The 20,453-nt window shown below is 38.1% G+C and overlaps 1 protein-coding gene across 5 annotated transcripts in view; it reads left to right on the top strand.

Moving 5' to 3' along the window:
- The window catches only part of LOC117434735 (myotubularin-related protein 13-like), a 133,746-nt gene extending 113,318 nt beyond the window's left edge, over nt 1–20,428 (top strand). For 2 of the 5 annotated variants that reach the window (XM_059003310.1, XM_059003309.1), the window contains 21 exons: nt 1,429–1,624; nt 1,798–1,925; nt 2,427–2,602; nt 2,707–2,852; nt 3,073–3,271; nt 3,470–3,666; nt 4,561–4,698; nt 5,659–5,754; nt 7,219–7,293; nt 10,016–10,194; nt 10,816–10,992; nt 11,228–11,329; nt 12,767–12,952; nt 14,437–14,563; nt 15,252–15,379; nt 16,131–16,358; nt 17,098–17,205; nt 17,436–17,629; nt 17,942–18,029; nt 18,800–18,931; nt 19,445–20,428. In XM_059003310.1, the coding sequence (XP_058859293.1) occupies nt 1,429–1,624; nt 1,798–1,925; nt 2,427–2,602; nt 2,707–2,852; nt 3,073–3,271; nt 3,470–3,666; nt 4,561–4,698; nt 5,659–5,754; nt 7,219–7,293; nt 10,016–10,194; nt 10,816–10,992; nt 11,228–11,329; nt 12,767–12,952; nt 14,437–14,563; nt 15,252–15,379; nt 16,131–16,358; nt 17,098–17,205; nt 17,436–17,629; nt 17,942–18,029; nt 18,800–18,931; nt 19,445–19,543 (3,099 nt within the window). In that variant the 3' untranslated portion in view covers nt 19,544–20,428. The remainder of the gene's footprint in view (nt 1–1,428; nt 1,625–1,797; nt 1,926–2,426; nt 2,603–2,706; nt 2,853–3,072; nt 3,272–3,469; nt 3,667–4,560; nt 4,699–5,658; nt 5,755–7,218; nt 7,294–10,015; nt 10,195–10,815; nt 10,993–11,227; nt 11,330–12,766; nt 12,953–14,436; nt 14,564–15,251; nt 15,380–16,130; nt 16,359–17,097; nt 17,206–17,435; nt 17,630–17,941; nt 18,030–18,799; nt 18,932–19,444) is intronic. The other 3 variants (XM_059003312.1, XM_059003311.1, XM_059003314.1) reach the window with 3 other exon arrangements.
- The last annotated feature ends 25 nt before the right edge of the window (nt 20,429–20,453 follow it).

Below are 20,453 nucleotides of genomic sequence, written 5' to 3'. Positions count from 1 at the left end.
TTAGATTGAATTTTGTCCAGAGCGCTCTATAGAGACAGTGTTGATCAACTTTTTTTTTTTTTTTTTTTTATGATAAAGTGAATTCATGTTTCTGTAAAAGATTAATGGTCAGAGCTTACAGGACTTGGCTTGACTAAAGGCCTTTTGACATAGTAAGCCGTTACACGTCTGAATTGAACTTCTGCAGTGTTGATTTAGGTTCTATAAATCATGATTAGAAAATGTGTCAAATGCTATATAACCCTCAGGCACTGCTCTTGGCCTGTTCCTTCAATTCATCTACATTAAATTAATAATTCAAGTAAATTTTACCCAATATGAATTACTATCCTTCCCTATATAAAAGACACACATCACAGTAAACCATACCATATTCTATATTTTATATATATATATATATATATATTTTTTTAAACCACTGAACTAAGTTTACTGATCACTCTTCCATTTATTTAAATGATCCATTGACGCCGTGGCTCTGCATTCTTCTTCAAGGGGTCAATAAAGGAAACGCACAAACTGTGATTCGTATTTTTCCTGTCGCAACCTTGACATTGGAAAAGCAGCAGTTGGTTGTAGGGGTGGTTTCTGGGAGTTTTAAAAGAACTAAAACTCCCAGAAGCCCCAGACTTTGACTGTCCTCCTCAGTAACTCTTTGTGTTTCTGTGTTCCGTCATGTGACCTCTTCAAGTAGAATGCAGGGACGAGGTGGACGTGCAGCACCTGACATTAAAGGCCCTTCCGTTAAATTTAGTTCACTTGTAAACAAAAAACATCAATATCAAATACTAGTTACGCATGATGTGCATTTTTTCTATCCTACATAATGATGGTAATATATATTACATAAGATTTACTAGTATTATTTGGTTAGCTTTAACAATAATTGTGTACTTTAACAATGTGCCTGAGGCTGGACTGTACTGTACAGCACAAGATAAATTTTGATGACATCTTAGCATGTCACTTTGCACGAATACTGCTGTTGCTCTTTGACACAGTTTGGAAAAACATGGCTCCACTTGCTGGTTGTAGACCAAGCATGAATCTGTCTGTTAAAAGCAATGTATTGTTGGATACATCAGTGCACAAAAATGTAATGCTCTGGATAAAAGCATAACTGTAGAGGAGATGAACACCACTGATTAGCTGCTCATAAATGTAGAAATGTGTGTGTGTGGTGGGGGGGGGGGGGGGTATTTTGTTTTCTTTCTTTACTTGAAAACAATTTTAACCCCTTTGTACAGTATCAATGAAGGCACTTTCTTCTCCACCTAAGTGAGTTTCATGTAAGTAAAGAAAATTAAGGCTACCTTAAATACCGTGCTTGTAGTGTGCACTAATTTGGTCCTTTTTTTTTTATATGCAAAAAACAATCATAAAAGTGTCACTAGTGCACTTCTTAATTTCTTTTGCTTTTTATTTCAGCCCAAGATCCTGCGGCCGCCATTGCTCCCTGGTGAAGAGTTTGTCTCCGAAGGGCTGCGTGTCGTTTTGGACCCTGATGGACGGGAGGAAGCTACAGGAGGAATGCTGGGAGGGCCTCACATCCTACCTGCGGAGGGGGCTTTATTTCTTACCACGTACAGGCTCATTTTCAAAGGCACACCTCACGATCCTCTCGGTAAAGTCCTGCTTTTATACCCTGCAGTTTCTGTCATGGGAGGTTTTTGGTTCCACTTGAAATACAGAAACATTGCAACAGAGTCACGTACTCTTAAAATGTCACGTCTTCTGAACAGGCCTTTGAGTTTCACATGGCTGTTTCACCATTTACCTTTTGGGCTTTGATTCTAGTGGGTGAACAGACTGTGATTCGTAGTTTTCCTGTTGCAACCTTGACCAAGGAAAAGAAGATTACAATTCAGAATCAGCTGCAACAGAATATGCAGGAGGGACTGCAGCTGAGATCAGCGACCTTTCAGGTACTTTACCTGATAGATTAACCTCTATAAATTTTGCATGATTTCAGTATAATGAATAGCAGAGAAGATGACTCAGAAAACACAAGTATATTTCTTTACCTGGTGCATCCAGTTCAGACTATTTGCTGAAAAGCTGTTATGTGAGCACATTTCTGTCATGAAGCGATTTACATGGTTAAAAACTAGCTGTCAGTGGAGATTTTCACGTGCTGAATTGTGTTTTTCGCAATACACTGACCGCAGTAAAGCTTTTATAAGCCATTACATTCTTTTTACTAACTTGGGCAATAAAATCAGATATGTGATGGAGTGTGTGATATCTGCCAGTACTTGGTTCTGCAAAACTCTTGGCCATATACAGTAGTATCTAGGGTATACTGTGAGCCCCTCTTAATTCCTAGCTTCTCGAAAGAACTTGTACTTGACCTTCCTCACTTGCATTACTTTTGCTGGCAATGTATCTGTTTTCTAATGCTTACCTTTTCATGCTTTTACATGCAGCTTATAAAAGTAGCATTTGATGAAGAAGTAAGCTCTGAAATGGTGGAGATCTTCAAGAAGCACATGCAGAAAGTCCGCTATCCCCAGTCTATCTTCAGCATGTTCGCTTTTGCAGCAGGACAGGTGGCACCACAAATCATTCTCCCCAAGCAAAAAGAAAAGAACACGTCTTTCCGGTAAAGAGAAAGAAAAAAAATGACACACCATGAAGCTTTTCACTTTTTCCCAGATATATTTATAGTACACAGAGAGTGTTTACTTTATGTATTTGTACTTTCAGCACTCTTTCAAAGACTATTGTAAAAGGAGCCAAAAAGGCTGGGAAGATGACAATTGGGCGCCAGTATACAGCCAAGAAAAAGACTGGTACTCTTGTGGATGAGAAGGGGAACCGCACAACCTGGAATGAAGATGATGATGTCTCAGGTGTGCCCTTAACAATTATCACACAATAGAATGTCTCAAGTTGATTTTAGACCAAAACAGTTTGAACCATAGGTTGCGTAGCAGAGAGTTATTATTGAGAGAGAGTCACATTTGTCAAATACTACAATTAATACAGCAGTGGGATTCAAGCATGTCTTGATTGCTTAAAGGCTGTATTGACTAAGTAGTTATTCAGTGTTTTTAATATTGTTTCTATCAGTTTCGGACGACGGGGAACTTCCAACAAGTAGCACACTGAAGGTGTCGGAGAAGTCCACCATGGAGCAGCTGGTGGAGCGAGCCTGTTTCAGGGACTACCAACGCCTAGGAATGGGCACCATTAGCGGCAGCTCCTCCCGCTCCAAGACAGAGCAGTTCAGAATCACAACTGTCAACAGGATGTATTCACTCTGCAGAAGGTGTGTGACAGCGCTACGAGTTCAGTGGGACAGCAGATTACTTTTCATCCAAACTGCCCCATGCATGCAATTGTGATGTCACTGGTGGAGGGCAGCTCTTGTAAGAGATTTGTTTAGCTAGCCAGCAAGACCAGAATGCCAGCATTTGTGTCGCCAATAAAATGTGCTTAAACAATTTTCACCCTTATTTCAATGCAGCTATCCTGGACTTCTGGTTGTACCTCATTCAGTGCAGGACAGCAGCTTGCAGAAAGTGGCCCGTTCTTATCGCCACAATAGGCTGCCCGTCGTCTGCTGGAAACACTCCAAAACCAAAGCCGTGCTGCTACGCTCAGGCGGGTTTCATGGGAAAGGAGTCACGGGACTCTTCAAAACCCCAAATCCACATACTGCAGGTAGAACAAGATACTGGTTTCTTTACCCCCAATAATTATAAAACTATCAATTCCGCTATTTAAACAATGCTAATCTTACTATTCCATGTAAAATAATAATACATTTACGGTACTACGGTAGGTTGCTGACCACAGATTTGAATTCTCTTAACTGTTTAGTAAAAACAGTTTTTTGTCTGTGTTTTTGAAGCTTCCCCACTAAATATTCTCCTTAGCATCATCTTCGAACTACTCCTTAAATCCATGTCTTGATTAGACACACTTTACTTTAGTTGGGAAGGAATTACAAATGAATTCCACAAGCTATTGACAAGTGTTTATTTAGCTGTGTGGTTACTATTGAGATGGGTGTTGTTGTCATCGCTTTTCAGATTCAATCCAGCATTTCATTTAATATTTCTGATATTTATCTCTTCAGTTAACAGTAATGTTCAAATGCAGCTGCGTAGTGGTTGAAATTACTAAGATACTGCTGTGAACTGTAAGTCCATGTTTTCATGACCAAAGAAGTAATTAACCAAACCATGCTTGTCAACCCCTCCTAATCCTTTTTTAAATAATATTTAAACATCATGGACTATTGCCCCAAACCATAAAATACTTAACTAAAGCATTACATTGAGGAGTAAGTACTCTACTGTAAAATGTTCTGTATCACAGTATTGAATGTATGGAGACCAAGGCACAATATTGAATGTATGGAAACCTTTTTTTGTTTATCTGCTTTTACTGCAAAATTCCCAGGTTTCCATCTGTCCCTGAGTAATATATTTACCCAGAACACCATGAAGTTAATTATTTGAACCAATTTTGATAAACATAGATAAATTCCCAGTAAATGTTATATATATATATATTAATATTACTCAATGATTTAATGTTAATACGTTTTAGCTCCTGCTTCATCTGAATCCTCCAGCAGTCTTGAACAAGAGAAGTATCTTCAAGCCCTTTTGAGCGCAATTCCCATCTACTTCAGAATGAACGGCAATAACACTCTCACACGCCACCCCGCTCTAGCCCTGTCCCCAGGTACAGAATTGGAAGCATCCATCTTTTCGCTGTTTTTATTATTTGGTTTTGTTTTAGATATGTTTTGTTTGTGTGTGTTTTTATAGGAAGTATTGCCCATATTAATGGTGTGTACACATTAGGCTGTCTGTGAGTAAACATTTTAAAGTTTTCCAACATTACATAAAAAATATGTAAGAATATACTCATAGCTGGAAAAGTTCAGTTTTATACACAGTTTTTTATAGTGCAGACACAGTATCAACACGTTATCTTTTTTACCAAGATCCCCTTAGAAATGAGGCTTTGGTCTCCTGCTTAAGTAAGATTTCTGTCTTGCCTTAATATACACAGAAACAATAGGACTTTGTTCACAGATCAGATATATTTCAATGAGACGCCATTCTGAGACATAGGAAGAATCACTTAAACCTGTGGGATCAGTGAACTATCAGTAGAGCTTCAGAAAGGGAAACAAAAATGTGTTTAAGAAAAACAGTGAAGTTTTGTTCCTGTGTCCATGTGAAGAAACCTCATAGGGTTCATATGGAGGTAAACGGTATATGTCATACACAGGTCATGTGACTTGGAACGCTGGCAGACAGGAGTTGGTTTAATCACTTAGTGGAATCAGCCTTGTATTTCCGTAAGATGTAGAACCTTGTAATGCAACACCGGCAGCAAATCATTCTCGCTTTCCTTCATTTAACACTAAAACCCTATTTACATTAACGTTAACTAATCCTGCCTAATCTTGCAAATGTTATACTCCTTGAATCAGATTTGGGTATACAGTGTTCATTGAAAAATAAAAAAATAAATACAGAAACAGGATACACGTCTGGCTTAAACAGGAGTACAAGTAATTTTAAAGTGGGTTTTTTTTCCCCCCGAGCCTTTTTTTCTGTCATTTTCTTTAAGGAGCATGTGACTGACACTGTTGTTTTCAGGCCTCTGTGTATTTGTTTTAATTGAATTCAGGTAGTGAAAGGCGGACTTCGAGAATGTCCAGTGTGATGAAACAGGTTGTGCCAGTCCATTTGGACCTGCCCTTTTCAAACAGTTTTGCGCGAGGAGGTTAGTGACCTGGTTTCAAAGAATCATTATCGAAAACAACCTTACAGCTAGGCTTGCATTGAATCAATGCACTAGTCTCTGACCTCTGGTGTCCCTGGTTTTTATCCCGCAAAGGTCACCTGGACATAATCCTCCATAGTCCACATTGCAGAACCTCAATGACTTCATTTAAGGGATGACCTATCAGACCTTTGTGGGGATAACTAGTTCACATCCTTGCATTATGCTCATCTGTATCAATTACTATTATTTATTTGATTTTCCAAACAACATAGAGAAAAAAATCAAGGGTAGAGGGAGCAAGGCATCCTGTTCACCAAGTTTAAGAATCAAAGTATTTTAGTCTGTTAGACTGCAGAGTTTGCCCCTGCCTGTCTGTCATCATGCCTGTTGGTATTTTGATTGATCCCAAACTCGTTTAAAATCCAAACGACACTCATCATGTGGTTAAAGTTTTTGTTTTTTGTTTTAACCACAGAAACCACAGCTTGGAAGTATGAAAGAATCATTAGAGATGGAGGTCCGCGTATTAAAGAGCTCTAGACTTACAGCTGTTGTAGTTTTTAAAAGCACAGATTTCAGCTTTTTAAATCTCATACTGAAAAGGCTTTTTTTTCCCTCTCCATTTCTACAAATCCAGTTCAAACTGTTTTCATTGCTGTTCCATTAGACATTTGCCTCTTAAACTGACCAATCACCCTTCATTTGTTTTACAAATCATTCACATCCTTAAAAATGCTTTTGTGATGTATTGAAACTTGAAATGAAAACAGCCATTTTATTTATATTTATTACACCATTGTTTTGTTTCCAGTAGTCGTAATTTGCATTGCCCTCCAAACTACCTTTACTCACAGTAGCCATACGTGTCTGGCTATTAATCTGTATTTTGAAACAGTGATATTAATTTAACTATTGTCAATATTTTCAACTTTGAGATTTGGCAATTTCAACACAAACAGTGTATTCTGTAACCCTTAGGAAATAGTTAGCTATTGTGACCCTAATATTCAGTCACTAGTTAGGTGCTAGCATCATTTTGCTCACTTGGTCTATGGTGTGGATGCATTATATGGCTTTGATTTTGTCTGATAAGAAACAAGCTTTGCTTGACAGTAATACTACAAAATGCACATGTTTAGCAATTTGAGTTAGGTTTGTGCTGCTCAAATATCTCCTTTGAGAATCCTGCTAGAAATGCATCAGTTCCAAAGATTCTTAGATAGGATTTTATCTTCAGTTATACTAACATGATTTTAAACATGTTTTTGTTATCCCGTTCTTTTATATGTTGATTGAGGTGGTTGATTTGTGTAATTCTGAAAGCATGTGTAATTGTATTCTAGTTTTTGTGTCTGTTTGTTTTTAGGTATCTGTCTAGCTGTGAAACGATCATTGTGTTTGATTCACGTATTGATGATATTTCTGTCAATTCTTCCCCCCCACCCCCTGTTAATCTGCCAGTGATTGGGTACAGAGATAAACTATTCACTCATGCAAACCAAAAACCTGCACCTAAGGGAAGAGTCCACAATCAAGGTATTGTATTGTGTTCTGGCATCACACTCCAATCACCTTTTACTAATAGCAATTTCAAACATGTTCTACTCTTAACCTTCCATCTCTGTCTTGAGTTTAGAAGCTTTTAAAGCGTTAATGAGAGGAAGGTGTTGAATTTGATTTCATGCCATCATGCTGCATTTCTGATTTGGCTGTATATCCACACAGAGTGGTTTTATACATTCCAGTGCATCCCACTCTAACTCATAAGAATGCAGAGAGATGTGGTAAACTCTTGTCATGTTTTACTGTACTGCTATTTAAAGTAGAAGTTGCAGTCATATTACTTAAGAAGAAATGTTATTTAAAGGTCTTGATTTCCTTGTCACCTGTTCATGTTATGTAAAACTTAACCACCTTACTGTAATTGTAATGAGGATGTGGTCTTGTTTTTTCATAACCCTTTTCATATTTCATCCTTAATATTCACAGTGAGTACTTAACTGGAGATCATAATTTGCATTAAAAGAATATCTTCTAGTCAATGTTTTACCCGTTTTGAGTCTGAATGGTGTTTGTACAAAGATACTGTTATAGAGCCTGGTAAAAGAATAATTTTCCATCATAGCTAAGGCCCTGTGAAAATCGTGGATGTTTTCTTTAAAATTCATGGCAGTGTCACGGGTAAAGTATTGTATTTCGCACTGACATCATCGAAATCAACGTCAAAGTTATTCAAGCACTTTACAATAGCTTGTGAAACGGTGTTGTAATTAACAGCCTGTAGGTAAAGTGTATCTGCAAGGACAGCTTTCAGTTCTAGAACGTCAGATGCATGTTCACCATTTAGATTTTGCAAAGCAATGTGTAGCCAGGGCCGACGCAAGGATTTATTCAGGCCTAGGAAAAAAAGTTTTGCCGCCCTTTCTTTTCACTCTTTTTTTTTAAATGTTTATATCTCAACGTTTAAACAAATTATTGGACACCAGATTATATACAACTATATAGAATCATCACTCTGGTTACAAACAGTAGTGACATCTACTGTCAGCTCTACAATGACAATATTTATGATCAATGGATTCTACCACCATGCATGAGCTTAGAGTTATAAATAACAACTGATACAGGATACGCAGGTTACTTCAAACACATTGTATTTTCATTGCACCATATTTGTACAGTACCATATTGCATTCCTTAACGACTATAAAACTGGTATGTAAAGTGTAGGTTAGTGATCATATAACTGTGCACAGCAAATCCACCGGTACTTTTTTCTATAGGCAGATCCTTGACTTAAGAATTAACTGTAAAGAATTAAAGAATCTTTACCGATGTGTTATGAAAATGCTTAAATGGCACACAACCGCTCTAAGTGCCTGGGCACCGATGAAGCGATCTCTTTTCCTTGTTGTGTCAAGTCCAGTGGTGCAGTCAAGGGTCTACGCAGGTAAACGGCGTTTACCCACTTCTCATATAAGGGATACAGAGTTTACTCAATTCTACTGTCCTGTGATATGCAAATCCTGTGTTAAAGGCAAGATATTGCGCGTGTGTGAGAGAGTGTTCTGTGATTGGTTGCTTATGTTCTGTTGGTATGTTCTCTTGTCGTTTTTCAGAACGAGAAACAGTGATCTAAGATGCTGAACATTTTACGACTAAAGAAATGTGAAGTATAAAATGTAATTATGTACCATTTTTGCCGCCCTAGGCGGCCGCCTGTTCTGCTTATGGTTAGGTCGGTCCTGTGTGTAACCCATACTGATCTTGAGCATCAGTCGACTCGTCAGTGACCACTGACAAGCAACCAAACTGTTTTACCAATTCCATAATCTCCTGCTTGTGATACTTGGCAACTTTAGGTAAGTATTCGTGTCTCAGCTGGGCTGATGAAGGAATCACTCCACCATTTGCTACACTCAGTCTGAAGAATTTACATAACTTTTGGTTGTCCAATTTTTCAAGAGGGATATTTGCACAAACAAACACCTCTGTCAGGTCCAAATTTAATGTGTTTCGTGCTTCACGGTTTTCAGTGGACTTTTGCAACATGGAAGTCATCGTTGTTTGTTTCTTTGTAAGTAAAGCAGTCGCAGTACTGCTCTGGATTTCCGCCTTTCTCTTTCGGTGAATACTTGAATCTAAACACCTGTCAACAGCCGATTCTCTGTAGTGATCTACAGTAACGTTGCAGGACGTACAGAAGAGCTTCCCTCCATCGCTGTGTAAAACTCCTGCAGGATACTGCTTTACGTGATCTGCTGCAGACACATTTTTAGCCTTTTTAGAGACATCCATTTTCTTGTTTGCAGTGTGTAGCATTTTAATTTCCCGCCTAGGTTGCATTTAGTCACATGACATAATCACTGCACAGCACTGTGCATGACGAATAGTACACGGAGGCAAACAGCAGGTACAGTTTCGTTAATGTGATTTTTTTGGTATGAAATACAAATAATAGTTATTAAGTAATGTATTTATTTCTTAAGAATATTGTAACAATTGCGGTATTGGGCTAATTTCACGATTTCCACGCAGCCTGTGAAATCACGGTTTACACAGGGCCTCTATCATAGCAGTGTTTAGTATGTTTGTTTGTTTTTGTTTTATATATATATATATATATATATATATACACAAAAATAATTTAATTATTTTGTGGGCAAGGTGTGTGGGCAAGTCTCCGATCCTTACACAGGGCCTTAATCATAGCAATGTTTAGTATGTTTGTTTTTGTTTTTTTTGTTTTCACCTCAAGGTGTGTGGGCAAGTCTCCGATCCAGCAGCCGCTTCAGTCATCAGCTTCCCACTGTTGACGTTGGTGCGAGGTTAGCAAGCAAAGACACTACCCAGCCTGTCGGCAGCGAAACCCTGCAGGCTCAGCTGCTCAAACAGCAGGCTGCCCTCTACATATTCGGGGAGAAGTCCCACCTAAAGGTGAGAATCGGTTTACATCAAGAGTCGAAAAAAAGAACAATTTAAAAAGCTGAAACTGAGATTACAACAAAATGTATTAACGAAAGGGTGCTGGACTTGGATTCAATACATTTGCATTTATAAACTTTAACGATGAATATATAACTGATTCAGTTTCATTCCCAACCACCCCAGCTGCCAGCTTTCTTTTATAGGTTTAGTGATCTTCAGATTACTAAATGTGATACTAGAAAAGTGTTTTTTTTTTTTTTTGGCTGAGACAGCAATAAAAAGCCCTGTCAAGGTGTTATATTGTGTGGTTCCTGGCTTAATAGATATCATTGCTGAAATGTTGCCACTTTTAAAAGAAAGATGTTCTGTGGCCATTACAAAACCGGCGCTGGTGCTTTTCCAAACTGGATTTTTATCCTTTAATTTAGCTGCTTTATTCACCTGGAAAATACCTGACACTTTTAATCCTTCACGTAACTAGAACAGTGATGAATACTGTAGGTGAGCATGCTTGGTTCCTCACGTGCCAAAGTGAACTTACGGAGACAACGCCCTTTTGTTTTTTAAGAAAATGATCAAATATTTCCAGAGCCAGTCTTCCCTCAGTATTGTATTATTTTTCTTTTTAAGGGATTCAAATTTGACCTGACGATGAACTGTGAACTTGTGCCTGTGGAGTGTGTTGATGTAAGGCAGGTGAAAGCCAGTTTCAAAAAGCTGATGCGCTCCTGTGTTCCCAGCTCCATCCCCTCAGACAATGAGGTCACTTTCCTAAAGAGTCTGGAGGAGTCTGAATGGATGCAGCAGGTAACTTATCCCTCGTACAGTGCTGACACTCAGGGCAGGGGAAACTGTTACAGTATCTGTGGCTCTCAAACAGCCAAATAGTTCAAATGCATACAGCATTGCGGGGTTTTTTTTCTGTTTTTGTTGTTCGTTTCCCCCATCATTCCTATAAATCAATAAGCAAGGGGGTTTGTTGTAATGTTTTCAACTCTTTCATTTTAAGTGTCATGCCTCCTTTCCGTTACAAACTCCACAGCTTCACAAGATAATGCAGCTCACTCTGATCCTCGCAGAGTTACTCGATAGTGGCTCTTCAGTAATGGTCAGCTTGGAAGATGGCTGGGACATTTCCACCCAGGTAATGTGTGCTTAAGTGTTTTTATAGTGGCCCGATTTCAATTCAGCGTGGGGCAATATTTAATGGCAAGCAATGAACATACTGTCAGCGGTGGGTTAATTCAATGTAGAGAAATGGGCATCAACAATTAGGAAGTTTATTGTATAAACTTACACTTGTCCCCAAATGGTTGTTTTTTTTTGTGTGTTTTCTAGAACAAGGATAATTCAATTAGGCCCAAAGTGTATTTCCTAACTTGAAAATTCCTATTCATTTAATATTACTATGTTTTTCACTCATCCTGACATTTTAAAAATAGAAATATAATGATTAATGGTATATTGATATGGAATTACACTGACAAATGTGATGCATCTGAATTTGGCACATTTTAAAGAAATATTTTTTTGTTTGTTTGTTTTTTTTTCCAACAAATTGAAGCCTAATATAAATAATGGGAAACAACAATTCTTGGACTTTTGAAAAGATATGTAAACTACATTTCAGAAACTATTTCCCTATATTACATTATCTAATAAAGTACGCAGCCTGGAGGTCAAATACAGGATTAATAAGTATAATTCAGTGATTAAGAAGAACTTTAGGACCTGAGGTTTCTTTGGGTATATGTAATATTTAAGGGACGTAGTTGCAACAAAAACCTGGACTGGAATATCACCTACCCCTGGAGTAGGAGGGGAAGTTACTTTCAGATTCTCAGATTTACAGCTATTTTTAAAAGCATCATTACTCCCATCTGCTGGTTAAACAATGGTAACACATTCAGCTTGCACAGTAAGTTGTTATTATTATTATTTGTTTATTTAGCAGATGCCTTTATCCAAGGCGACTTAGAGACTAGGGTGTGTGAACTACGCAGCAGCTGCAGAGTCACTTACAATTACGTCTCACCCGAAAGACGGAGCACAAGGAGGTTAAGTGACTTGCTCAGGGTCACACAATGAGTCAGTGGCTGAGGGATTTGAACCGGGAACCTCCTGGTAACAAGCCCCTTTCTTTAACCTGCCTTGTGTGCCTGGTACTTTGAAATAAGGACCACATACAGATAATACAGTACTGAGGCACCATCAGTGTATTAGTGAACCTTCACCATGTTTAAGCTGGTGGTGTTTACACGTGTGATCCAAATACATAAACAGAGGTATTAATAACTGCTTGTGGACACGCTGTGGTATAACTTTCATGCCTCCAATCGGGAATTAACGCGCTGTACCTAAACATTAACAGGTGGTTTCTCACACACTGGATTAGAACCAGTCTTGGGACTTCATAATGTTAACTTGCGTTAAACAGTCCAAGATTTCTGAAGCTAACTTAGACCATTGTTCAGACTTTTTAACTGAGGCTTAGAGTAGTTTACCAAGATCTTCAGTTACCAGGTAATGAGACATGCTTGCACATTTGGGTTTCATTGTCTCTAAACTTTTTTTTTTTTAGGTCGTGTCCCTAGTGCAGCTGCTCAGTGATCCGTTCTACAGAACACTGGAAGGCTTTCAGATGCTGATCGAGAAGGAATGGCTGTCCTTTGGTCACAAGTTCAGCCAGCGCAGTAACCTGACTCCCAGCAGCCAGGGCAGTGGCTTCACTCCCCTCTTTCTTCAGTTCCTGGACTGCGTGCACCAGGCAAGCTCCTATTATAGATTGCAAATAGATACATTGTGGTTCGTAATGAAGTCATTGCATGCTTGACGGGTTAGGGAACAATATCCCCAGGGCAGCAATTATTTGTTTTTTTAATGACTCCCAACATTTTTGGTCCCACAACCTCGCCCACTAAACCGTTCCAAACATGTATTATTGTTCAAGAAGTGTGAAATAAGTGCGTTCTATAGTACCTTCTGTTCTGAACTTGGTTTTCTTTAAATTCACATTTAGAGTTTGAAATAGTAACTACTGTATCCACAACTCTATTAAATGAAATTCCCACAAACCACTGCAGCTTCTTTTAAACAAGTACTGGTTTGTGGAGCTCAGAACTATTTTGGTTAGATTTTTTCAAACAGTTAACCACAGTAATCAGAGTAATATCAGAATTGCATTGCTATGATGAGTAAAAAAATAAGGACAATTTTTAAAAAATCCCCAGTTTCTAAACAAACAGGGCTTAAACAAAAGGAAATGCAAAAACCCAAAATCTGTTTGAGAGCTTTGTCCCGTGTCTGTTTCCAGAGTGCACCAAAAATGAATTCCACACACTTACATCAACACCATAGTTTCTTCATTTGTCTTTTGCAATCTGAATTTAAGTGCCAAGATGACCCAGACTTGGTCACAGTTCTAAAGTGCGATAAACAAAGCAAATTAATTTCAGATTCTTAAAATAGAACTGCATCAGCTCACAAAAAGCTGCTGTTTTTGCCAGTATGTCCAGGTGGCAGTTAGGCTCAAGTGAAGACTATCCAGTCCTTTGCTGTAGCTGATAATGCCTGCCTCGTCACTGGCTTACGCCTGAGATTTTAGGGCGTCTATGATGATGTCACAAACCTTTGCACCTTTTTTTAAAATGTTCATATTATATTTTATCTTGGATTAATATACCCCTTCTATATTAGACTTTGGAATAACCAGAAGGATAATAATCCTTGTTTCATGTCAACTCTTAAAACATCTTGCTAATACAATACCCAGTGTTAATTTAAGTAAAGCTTAAAAAAAAAAAACAATATGTCATACGCAGGTTAAAAACGGCAAGAGAAAACACATAATTATTGTGAACAGCAACAATACTTGAGCCAAGGCTGTTTCATGCAAATGTTATTCACAACATAAGTCAAACAGCTGTAAGCATTTCATTTCATATCATGTAAATTCATTCTTTTTTTCTGTTGATTTCCATTACACGAGAGTAGATGTTAAAACTTCATGCTGATTTGAACTCGGCTCTCACCAAGATAAGCACCAACTAAGACGTTTTTTTCTGTTGAATTTAAATAAACTATTGAAAAATAAATCATTTCTGGGAAATACAGATAATTTGGCGTGTTGATCTTATTTTCTTGTCTTATTAAATACATGTACGCTATTTGTCTTCGACCTTTATTTGAGTTTTGTAACATACATTTTCATTCAGATTATTATGGGGGTTTTGGGTTTTTTTTTTTTTTTAGATACACAACCTATATCCCATGGAGTTTGAGTTTAATCAATACTACCTGAAGTTCCTGGCCTACCATTATGTCTCAAACCGTTTTAAAACGTTTCTGCTGGACTCCGACTATGAACGACTAGAACACGGTAAGATTGGGGATTCTGGAGGGAGCGTCGCATGGGCCTTGGTGCTTCCACGGGTGAAGGAGGCAAAACCGGAAGGGACAGTTTCTCCTCATCGCGCTACAGCGGACCCCACCAGCCAAGCACCCAGTGAGCTCAGACGGACACCTGCAGGACTGGCCTTTGTCGTTCAAAGGCCGGTAGCTAGCCGGTATCCACTCTCGAGTTCCTGGGTGTAGAAGAGAAAGCTGGCTTGGTCGTGGGATCAGAGAACGCTCACTGAACCTTCAGTTCCCCTGTGGGGAATTGCTGCAGTGAGGGGAAAATATAATTGGACGTATTGTGAAGAATGACAGGGATAAAATAGTAATAAAAAATAAAAAAAGAACATGGTAAGATTAGGCAAAGGCTGTGGCAATTGCAGCAGTTCAGTAATATTTAGTAACATCTTTATTTTAGGCAAGCCAAGCTATTGCTTCAAACAAACAACAAACAGTGGATTGTGATTTCCCACAGTCCCGAATCAGATGCTGTCCGTCTCACAAGGACCGCTTAAAACCTAAATGTGGATGAGTGAAACATTATTGCTTGAATTCTTGTACACAAACGCAAATTTAAAAAGAAAAAAAAACACAACTGTGTGGTATCTTATTGTACTAAACTGCAGTGTCTTTGTGTTATTAACGTTACTTTTGTTTTTTATTCATAAAAGGAACATTGTTTGAGGATAAAGGGGACAAGCAGGCCAAGAAAGGGATCTGTATTTGGGAGTGCATTAACAGGATGCATAAGAGAAGCCCTCTGTTCTTTAACTATCTGTATGGACCCACAGAATCAGAGGTATGAAATAAGGATTACTTCTCAATTAATATAGGGTATGTTTTTATTGTACTAAATGTAATTTGTTTGTACCTGCTTTTTGAAAAACTGTATACATATATGTGCTGTGTTCCTTTAACCCTTTTAAAAATATGGAATGGCAACACCATGCTATATGGGGTTAAACGGTTGCTGTTTGTTAAGTTTTAGTAAACTGTTTCTGTGCAAGAAGGTGCTATTTGAGTTTACCTCACTCTGGGACTTCCAGATACACAGTTTACAGAAAAACAAATGATGGGGAGTTACTCTGGAGGATAGCGTTCAATTGAACTATAAATCATGGTCAACATGTATTCTGGAAATCTCAGGAACGTTTCACCCATATTTCTGAGCGTATGAATCAGCAGCAAAGGCTGGATAAGCATGTAACCTTCTGTATGTCTCCAGCAGCAAGTTCAGGCTGCCCAAGACACAGGATTCTTTACAGATGTGTTCAGTCATGCCCAATCCATTGCACTGCGGATCACACGGCTCTAGATGTGTCTCGGAGAATTCCAGCGACGGTTTTAAAGGAACGTGGTCTAGACAATGCCTTGGCATTCTGCTGAACTAATCACATGAAAACAAGAAGTCACTTGGCAGGTTGAACAACTGTGGCTCGATCTTTTGAGACGTTACTAAAATCTGCTGCATCAGTAGAAAAACACTGACCTGATGTTCTTATCAAATGCAATTGTGTTATTTTTTTGTTGTTTTATTCTTTCTTTTGCAGCAAGTACTAAAGCCCTGTATAAACATCTCAAACCTGAAAAATTGGGATTATTACACAGGAGAGACACTGTCCACCGGGCCTTCCTATGACTGGAAAATGGGTCTGACTCGAGCTGAATCGACAGAAGAGTCTGACTGCGTTGTCTCCACAAGCAGGAGGAAGATCGTGTGGCCATGTTACAGCAGTGTTAGCAGAGCACAGCCTGATGCAATTACTAAACTCTTAGCAGTAAGTGTGGAAAGAAAGGAATCCAGTGAGGCCTCTGCACTCATCCTTTGCATGGAGAGGAAATGTCAAATAGCATTACTCTAGTCTTTTGACGGGGCTTCTTCTAGTGTGTGTAATAGTAAATGTTTCAGTTTGCATCCAATACGTTTGTAGATTTTGACCTGAGTTAGTTACCATTATAATAATAAGGCTTCCAAAAATCACCTTGCAGCCAACCCACTGAGACGAAAATCTGGGTCTTAAAAAGCAGCATTCTAGACGGTGAGATATATAAAACTCACTTCAGGATCACATTTCAAATTCTGGCAATTTCTCTTGACTCATAGGAAGCATCCACAGCCCTCAAACTCATTTAATTAAGCTGTACCTGTACCACAGACTACTTTGTATAACCAGTAGTGTAACTCATAGATGCCACTTTCATGAAGTTCCATGGGTTTAGCTTACCTGCAGCAGCAGGTGAAAAGGGTGGTACTTTTTAAAGCTTTAATACTGAGCAACTTTAGGTGCAGTTGCTTTTATTTAGATTAAACATGCAACAACCATGGTGCAACGTGTGTGTAAGCAACTAGTTCACGTGTAACTCACCCTTTCTTCTAAAAAACAAAGATTCAGCTTTGATGAAGCATATTGTCAGTGAAGAAAGACACACAGCTGCGTTATGAATGTGCTGCTGTATAGCCCGGTTGTTTTGTATTGTATCTGATGGAAATAACATGTTTTTTTTATTGTATTGTAGGACATTGAAAGGTTAGAGAGTAAGCTGAATCAAAGCCCGGAAGGCTGGCAGGTGACATTAGAAAAAGTAAAGATCAGCATTAAAGAAGATATCAAACTGGAGAGCAGTGTAAGTACTAAAGTTTGCTCTTTTTAATATCAACATCCTGCTCCTAATTAACCACTTTTGAACTTTAGCAACGTTGTAGCTGGTGGAGGTAGCAAGATAAGTGCAATACAGATAATATTGTGTGTGTGTGGTGTGTTTGTTTGAATCTACCTTTGTGAAAATCTATCTATCTATCTATCCATCCATCCATCCATCCAGACATTGTGACATGAGATCTGTCTGTCTTCCAGTTGCACAAGCAATCCAGTTCTGCCTCAGGGTTGCTGCCCACTAACCTGCAGAACTTTCAGAGAAGATCAATGCTGCACCTGCCTGACAGCAGCCTTGGGGAGGAAAACAGCCTCACAGCCTCTGCATCCAATGGAGTGAACAGGAGAGCTGCTACACTGTACAATCAGTTCACATCAAAGAATGAGGAAAGCAGGTACAATGTACATTAACCCTTATTCACTGCACCCAGGTAACCACTGCTCCTGTGCAAAGCAAGGTCAACTTGACCGGCACAGTAGAACCGAAACACTGAACTTATCTAACTTAACAACAAAGTTTAATATGATTTAAATGGTCTCCTTTTGACTAGACAAAAAAGTAAGAAATAAGAAACAAGCCTGTGTAATTAAATGTATTCAATGAAGATGCTATTATTATTATTATTATTATTATTATTATTATTATTATTATTATTATTATTATTATTATTATATAGCTTTTGGCATATTTCAAACATTTGTTTTAGGTCATTTGAAGGCATACTCTTCAAAAGAGGTGCTTTGTTGAAAGGATGGAAACCTCGCTGGTTTGTTTTGGACATCACTAAACATCAGGTATGTTGACATGGGGGTTAGTATGTCACAGATGAGCACTAATGCATTCTTGGTTTTAATCATAGCATAATGCAGGCTTAACAGAATATAAATCCTGCTCTGAAGATATAACTGAACAAGTACCTTTGCGCTAGTTTCTGCTTTGTTTTTTTATCATTACATTTCCCTCTGGCTTTGCACTTGCTTCAAAACAGAGCCCAGAGGCTATTGTTGGGATCTAATAAGTAGATCAAGTTGATTAACACGTTTATCCCTCGTATGTATCCGCCATGTATTACCAGGTCCTCTTGTAGGCTGATTGCTGGCTTTTAGTTCTGGTATTCCAAAAAAATAATTAAAAAAATAAATAAATAAAAATAAGTAAAAACGTCTGAAAATCTCTGCATTACAATAACATTTCTCTTTTATTTTGAAATGTGCAAATTGTTTAAAAATTTAACGAGCCTCTAAACCATTTATCTGATGCTCTACACAAGCTCTCTAACAACATGTTTGTTCTAAATGTGTATCAGTTTTCAAATACCATTAAGTGTTTTGCATGCTTCAATGGTGCTGTAAAATCAAACCACATGCTGACATTGGCAAATAATTTCAGCCAAAAATCAAATGTATTTTCAGTACTTTTTAGTATAAATATGTGTGTTTTTTGGTCCCATGCTGTTTGTGGTACATGGAGGGGGGGACATCCCAACAGGGTGGCCCTTTCTTGGAAACCACAGCTCTAAACCAACACCACCCTTCATTCTGATGAACCGCTTTTTGTTACACAGCTGAGGTACTATGACACAGGAGAAGACACAAACTGCAGGGGACACATAGACCTCGCAGAAGTTGAATCTGTGATTCCGACAGCACCTACAATAGGAGCACCCAAGCATGTGAATGAGAAGGCCTTTTTTGATGCAAGTAACTTTGTTGTATGTTAAGGCGCTAGGTTTTAATCTGGTTCTCTCTTAGTAATTCTTAGCACTAGGTTTTATTGGGAGTAATATGTTCATACTTCTTAGGGGCAGGTCTTAATCCGAGTAATTCTTTAGCGCAGCAACAAAAGTATAATGCAGCAGCCATGCCCACCTTAGCAGGTACTCCATTTGCAGTGTCAGAAGCAGCAAACGCAACCATCTAGGGTTATAATGACCTGTCCTGATCGTACACAGCAGAAGAGTCTGGAGGCCACTCACACAAGCCTGTTGCATACATCTTCATACAGGTGTTTTCCATTATGTCTTCAGGACAAACTGCCACCCAAACCTAAAACAGACATTTTTATTCAATAGAGCCAGAACCTACTGGGCGTGTATTTACTAGATTTTAATAATGTAGGAAAAAAGAAAAGCAAAATACTATGACTGGTTAAATGTATGCATTTGGCTGGTGAATTACATTTTTAATTTTTTTTACTTTATTCATTACAGCTGAAAACAACCAAACGTATGTATAACTTCTGTGCACAAGACGCTCAAGTGGCTCAGCAGTGGGTGGACAAGATACAGAGCTGTATTTCTGATGCCTAACTCAAGAGGAAACACCTGCGGTCTACTCCAGAAGAAATCGAGCGCTGTAGCTGTGTTGTGTTTTGGGGAAGGGTGTTCTAATAATGTATTTATTTTTTTAAGCCATTTTTTCTGTGCAAAAGTGTCTGGGACTAATTTAGAGGATTGCACCGACGACACAAGATAATTCCCATGTTAAATGTTAAGAGTCTACTGCACTGGCTACAGGATTCTGGATGACATTTGGTAAAAGCGGATGATTAATTAGCTTACATTCGATGATAATTACATTTTGTAAATTAATTTACATTCTACTGCTTACAATTTCTAAAAATGTAAAACCACCTAAATACACTCAGTTGTGGCAAAATGCACTACATAGCAAGACAAATACTTGCACTTAAACCTGTGATTCACATTCCAAAGCAGACTTTCGTTTTAAACAGCTGAAACACTGAGACAATGGCATCACTTTATAAATATGTACATATTTTACTACATTTTCCCAGTAACAGTTTCATATTTAAAAAAACCTTTTTGCAAACTAAAAGTTAACAAATGTTTTTTTTAACTGATTTTGTTAAAGGAAAGTGAATGTTTAAGCCATGTGTTTTTTTTTTGTTTTTTTTTTAAATGTGTTGCATCTTGTAATGTAAATTAAAAAAATGATATTAATTGTGTAGCTTGTCTTGTATCTGTTTTACATATGTAAATATCTATTTTTTGGTAGCTTGTTATACTTTTATATAGGTAAGCAGGTCATTTGTATCTAACCTAAATCAGATTAACAATGTTCTTGTGTTTTAATCATTTTAATGATTCCATGGGTGTGCTGTTCTACAAATTGAGACATTCTGTTTAGCATGAAGGGAGCAAAAGGACCAATTCCTGGATTGCAAAACTATCTCAAACAAGACCATTTCATTTCTGT

The sequence above is a fragment of the Acipenser ruthenus genome, chromosome 28, assembly GCF_902713425.1.
Source record: "Acipenser ruthenus chromosome 28, fAciRut3.2 maternal haplotype, whole genome shotgun sequence".
Lineage (NCBI taxonomy): Eukaryota > Metazoa > Chordata > Actinopteri > Acipenseriformes > Acipenseridae > Acipenser > Acipenser ruthenus.
Note: the sequence above shows the minus strand (reverse complement) of the source record. Positions and strands in the feature narration are given on the sequence as shown.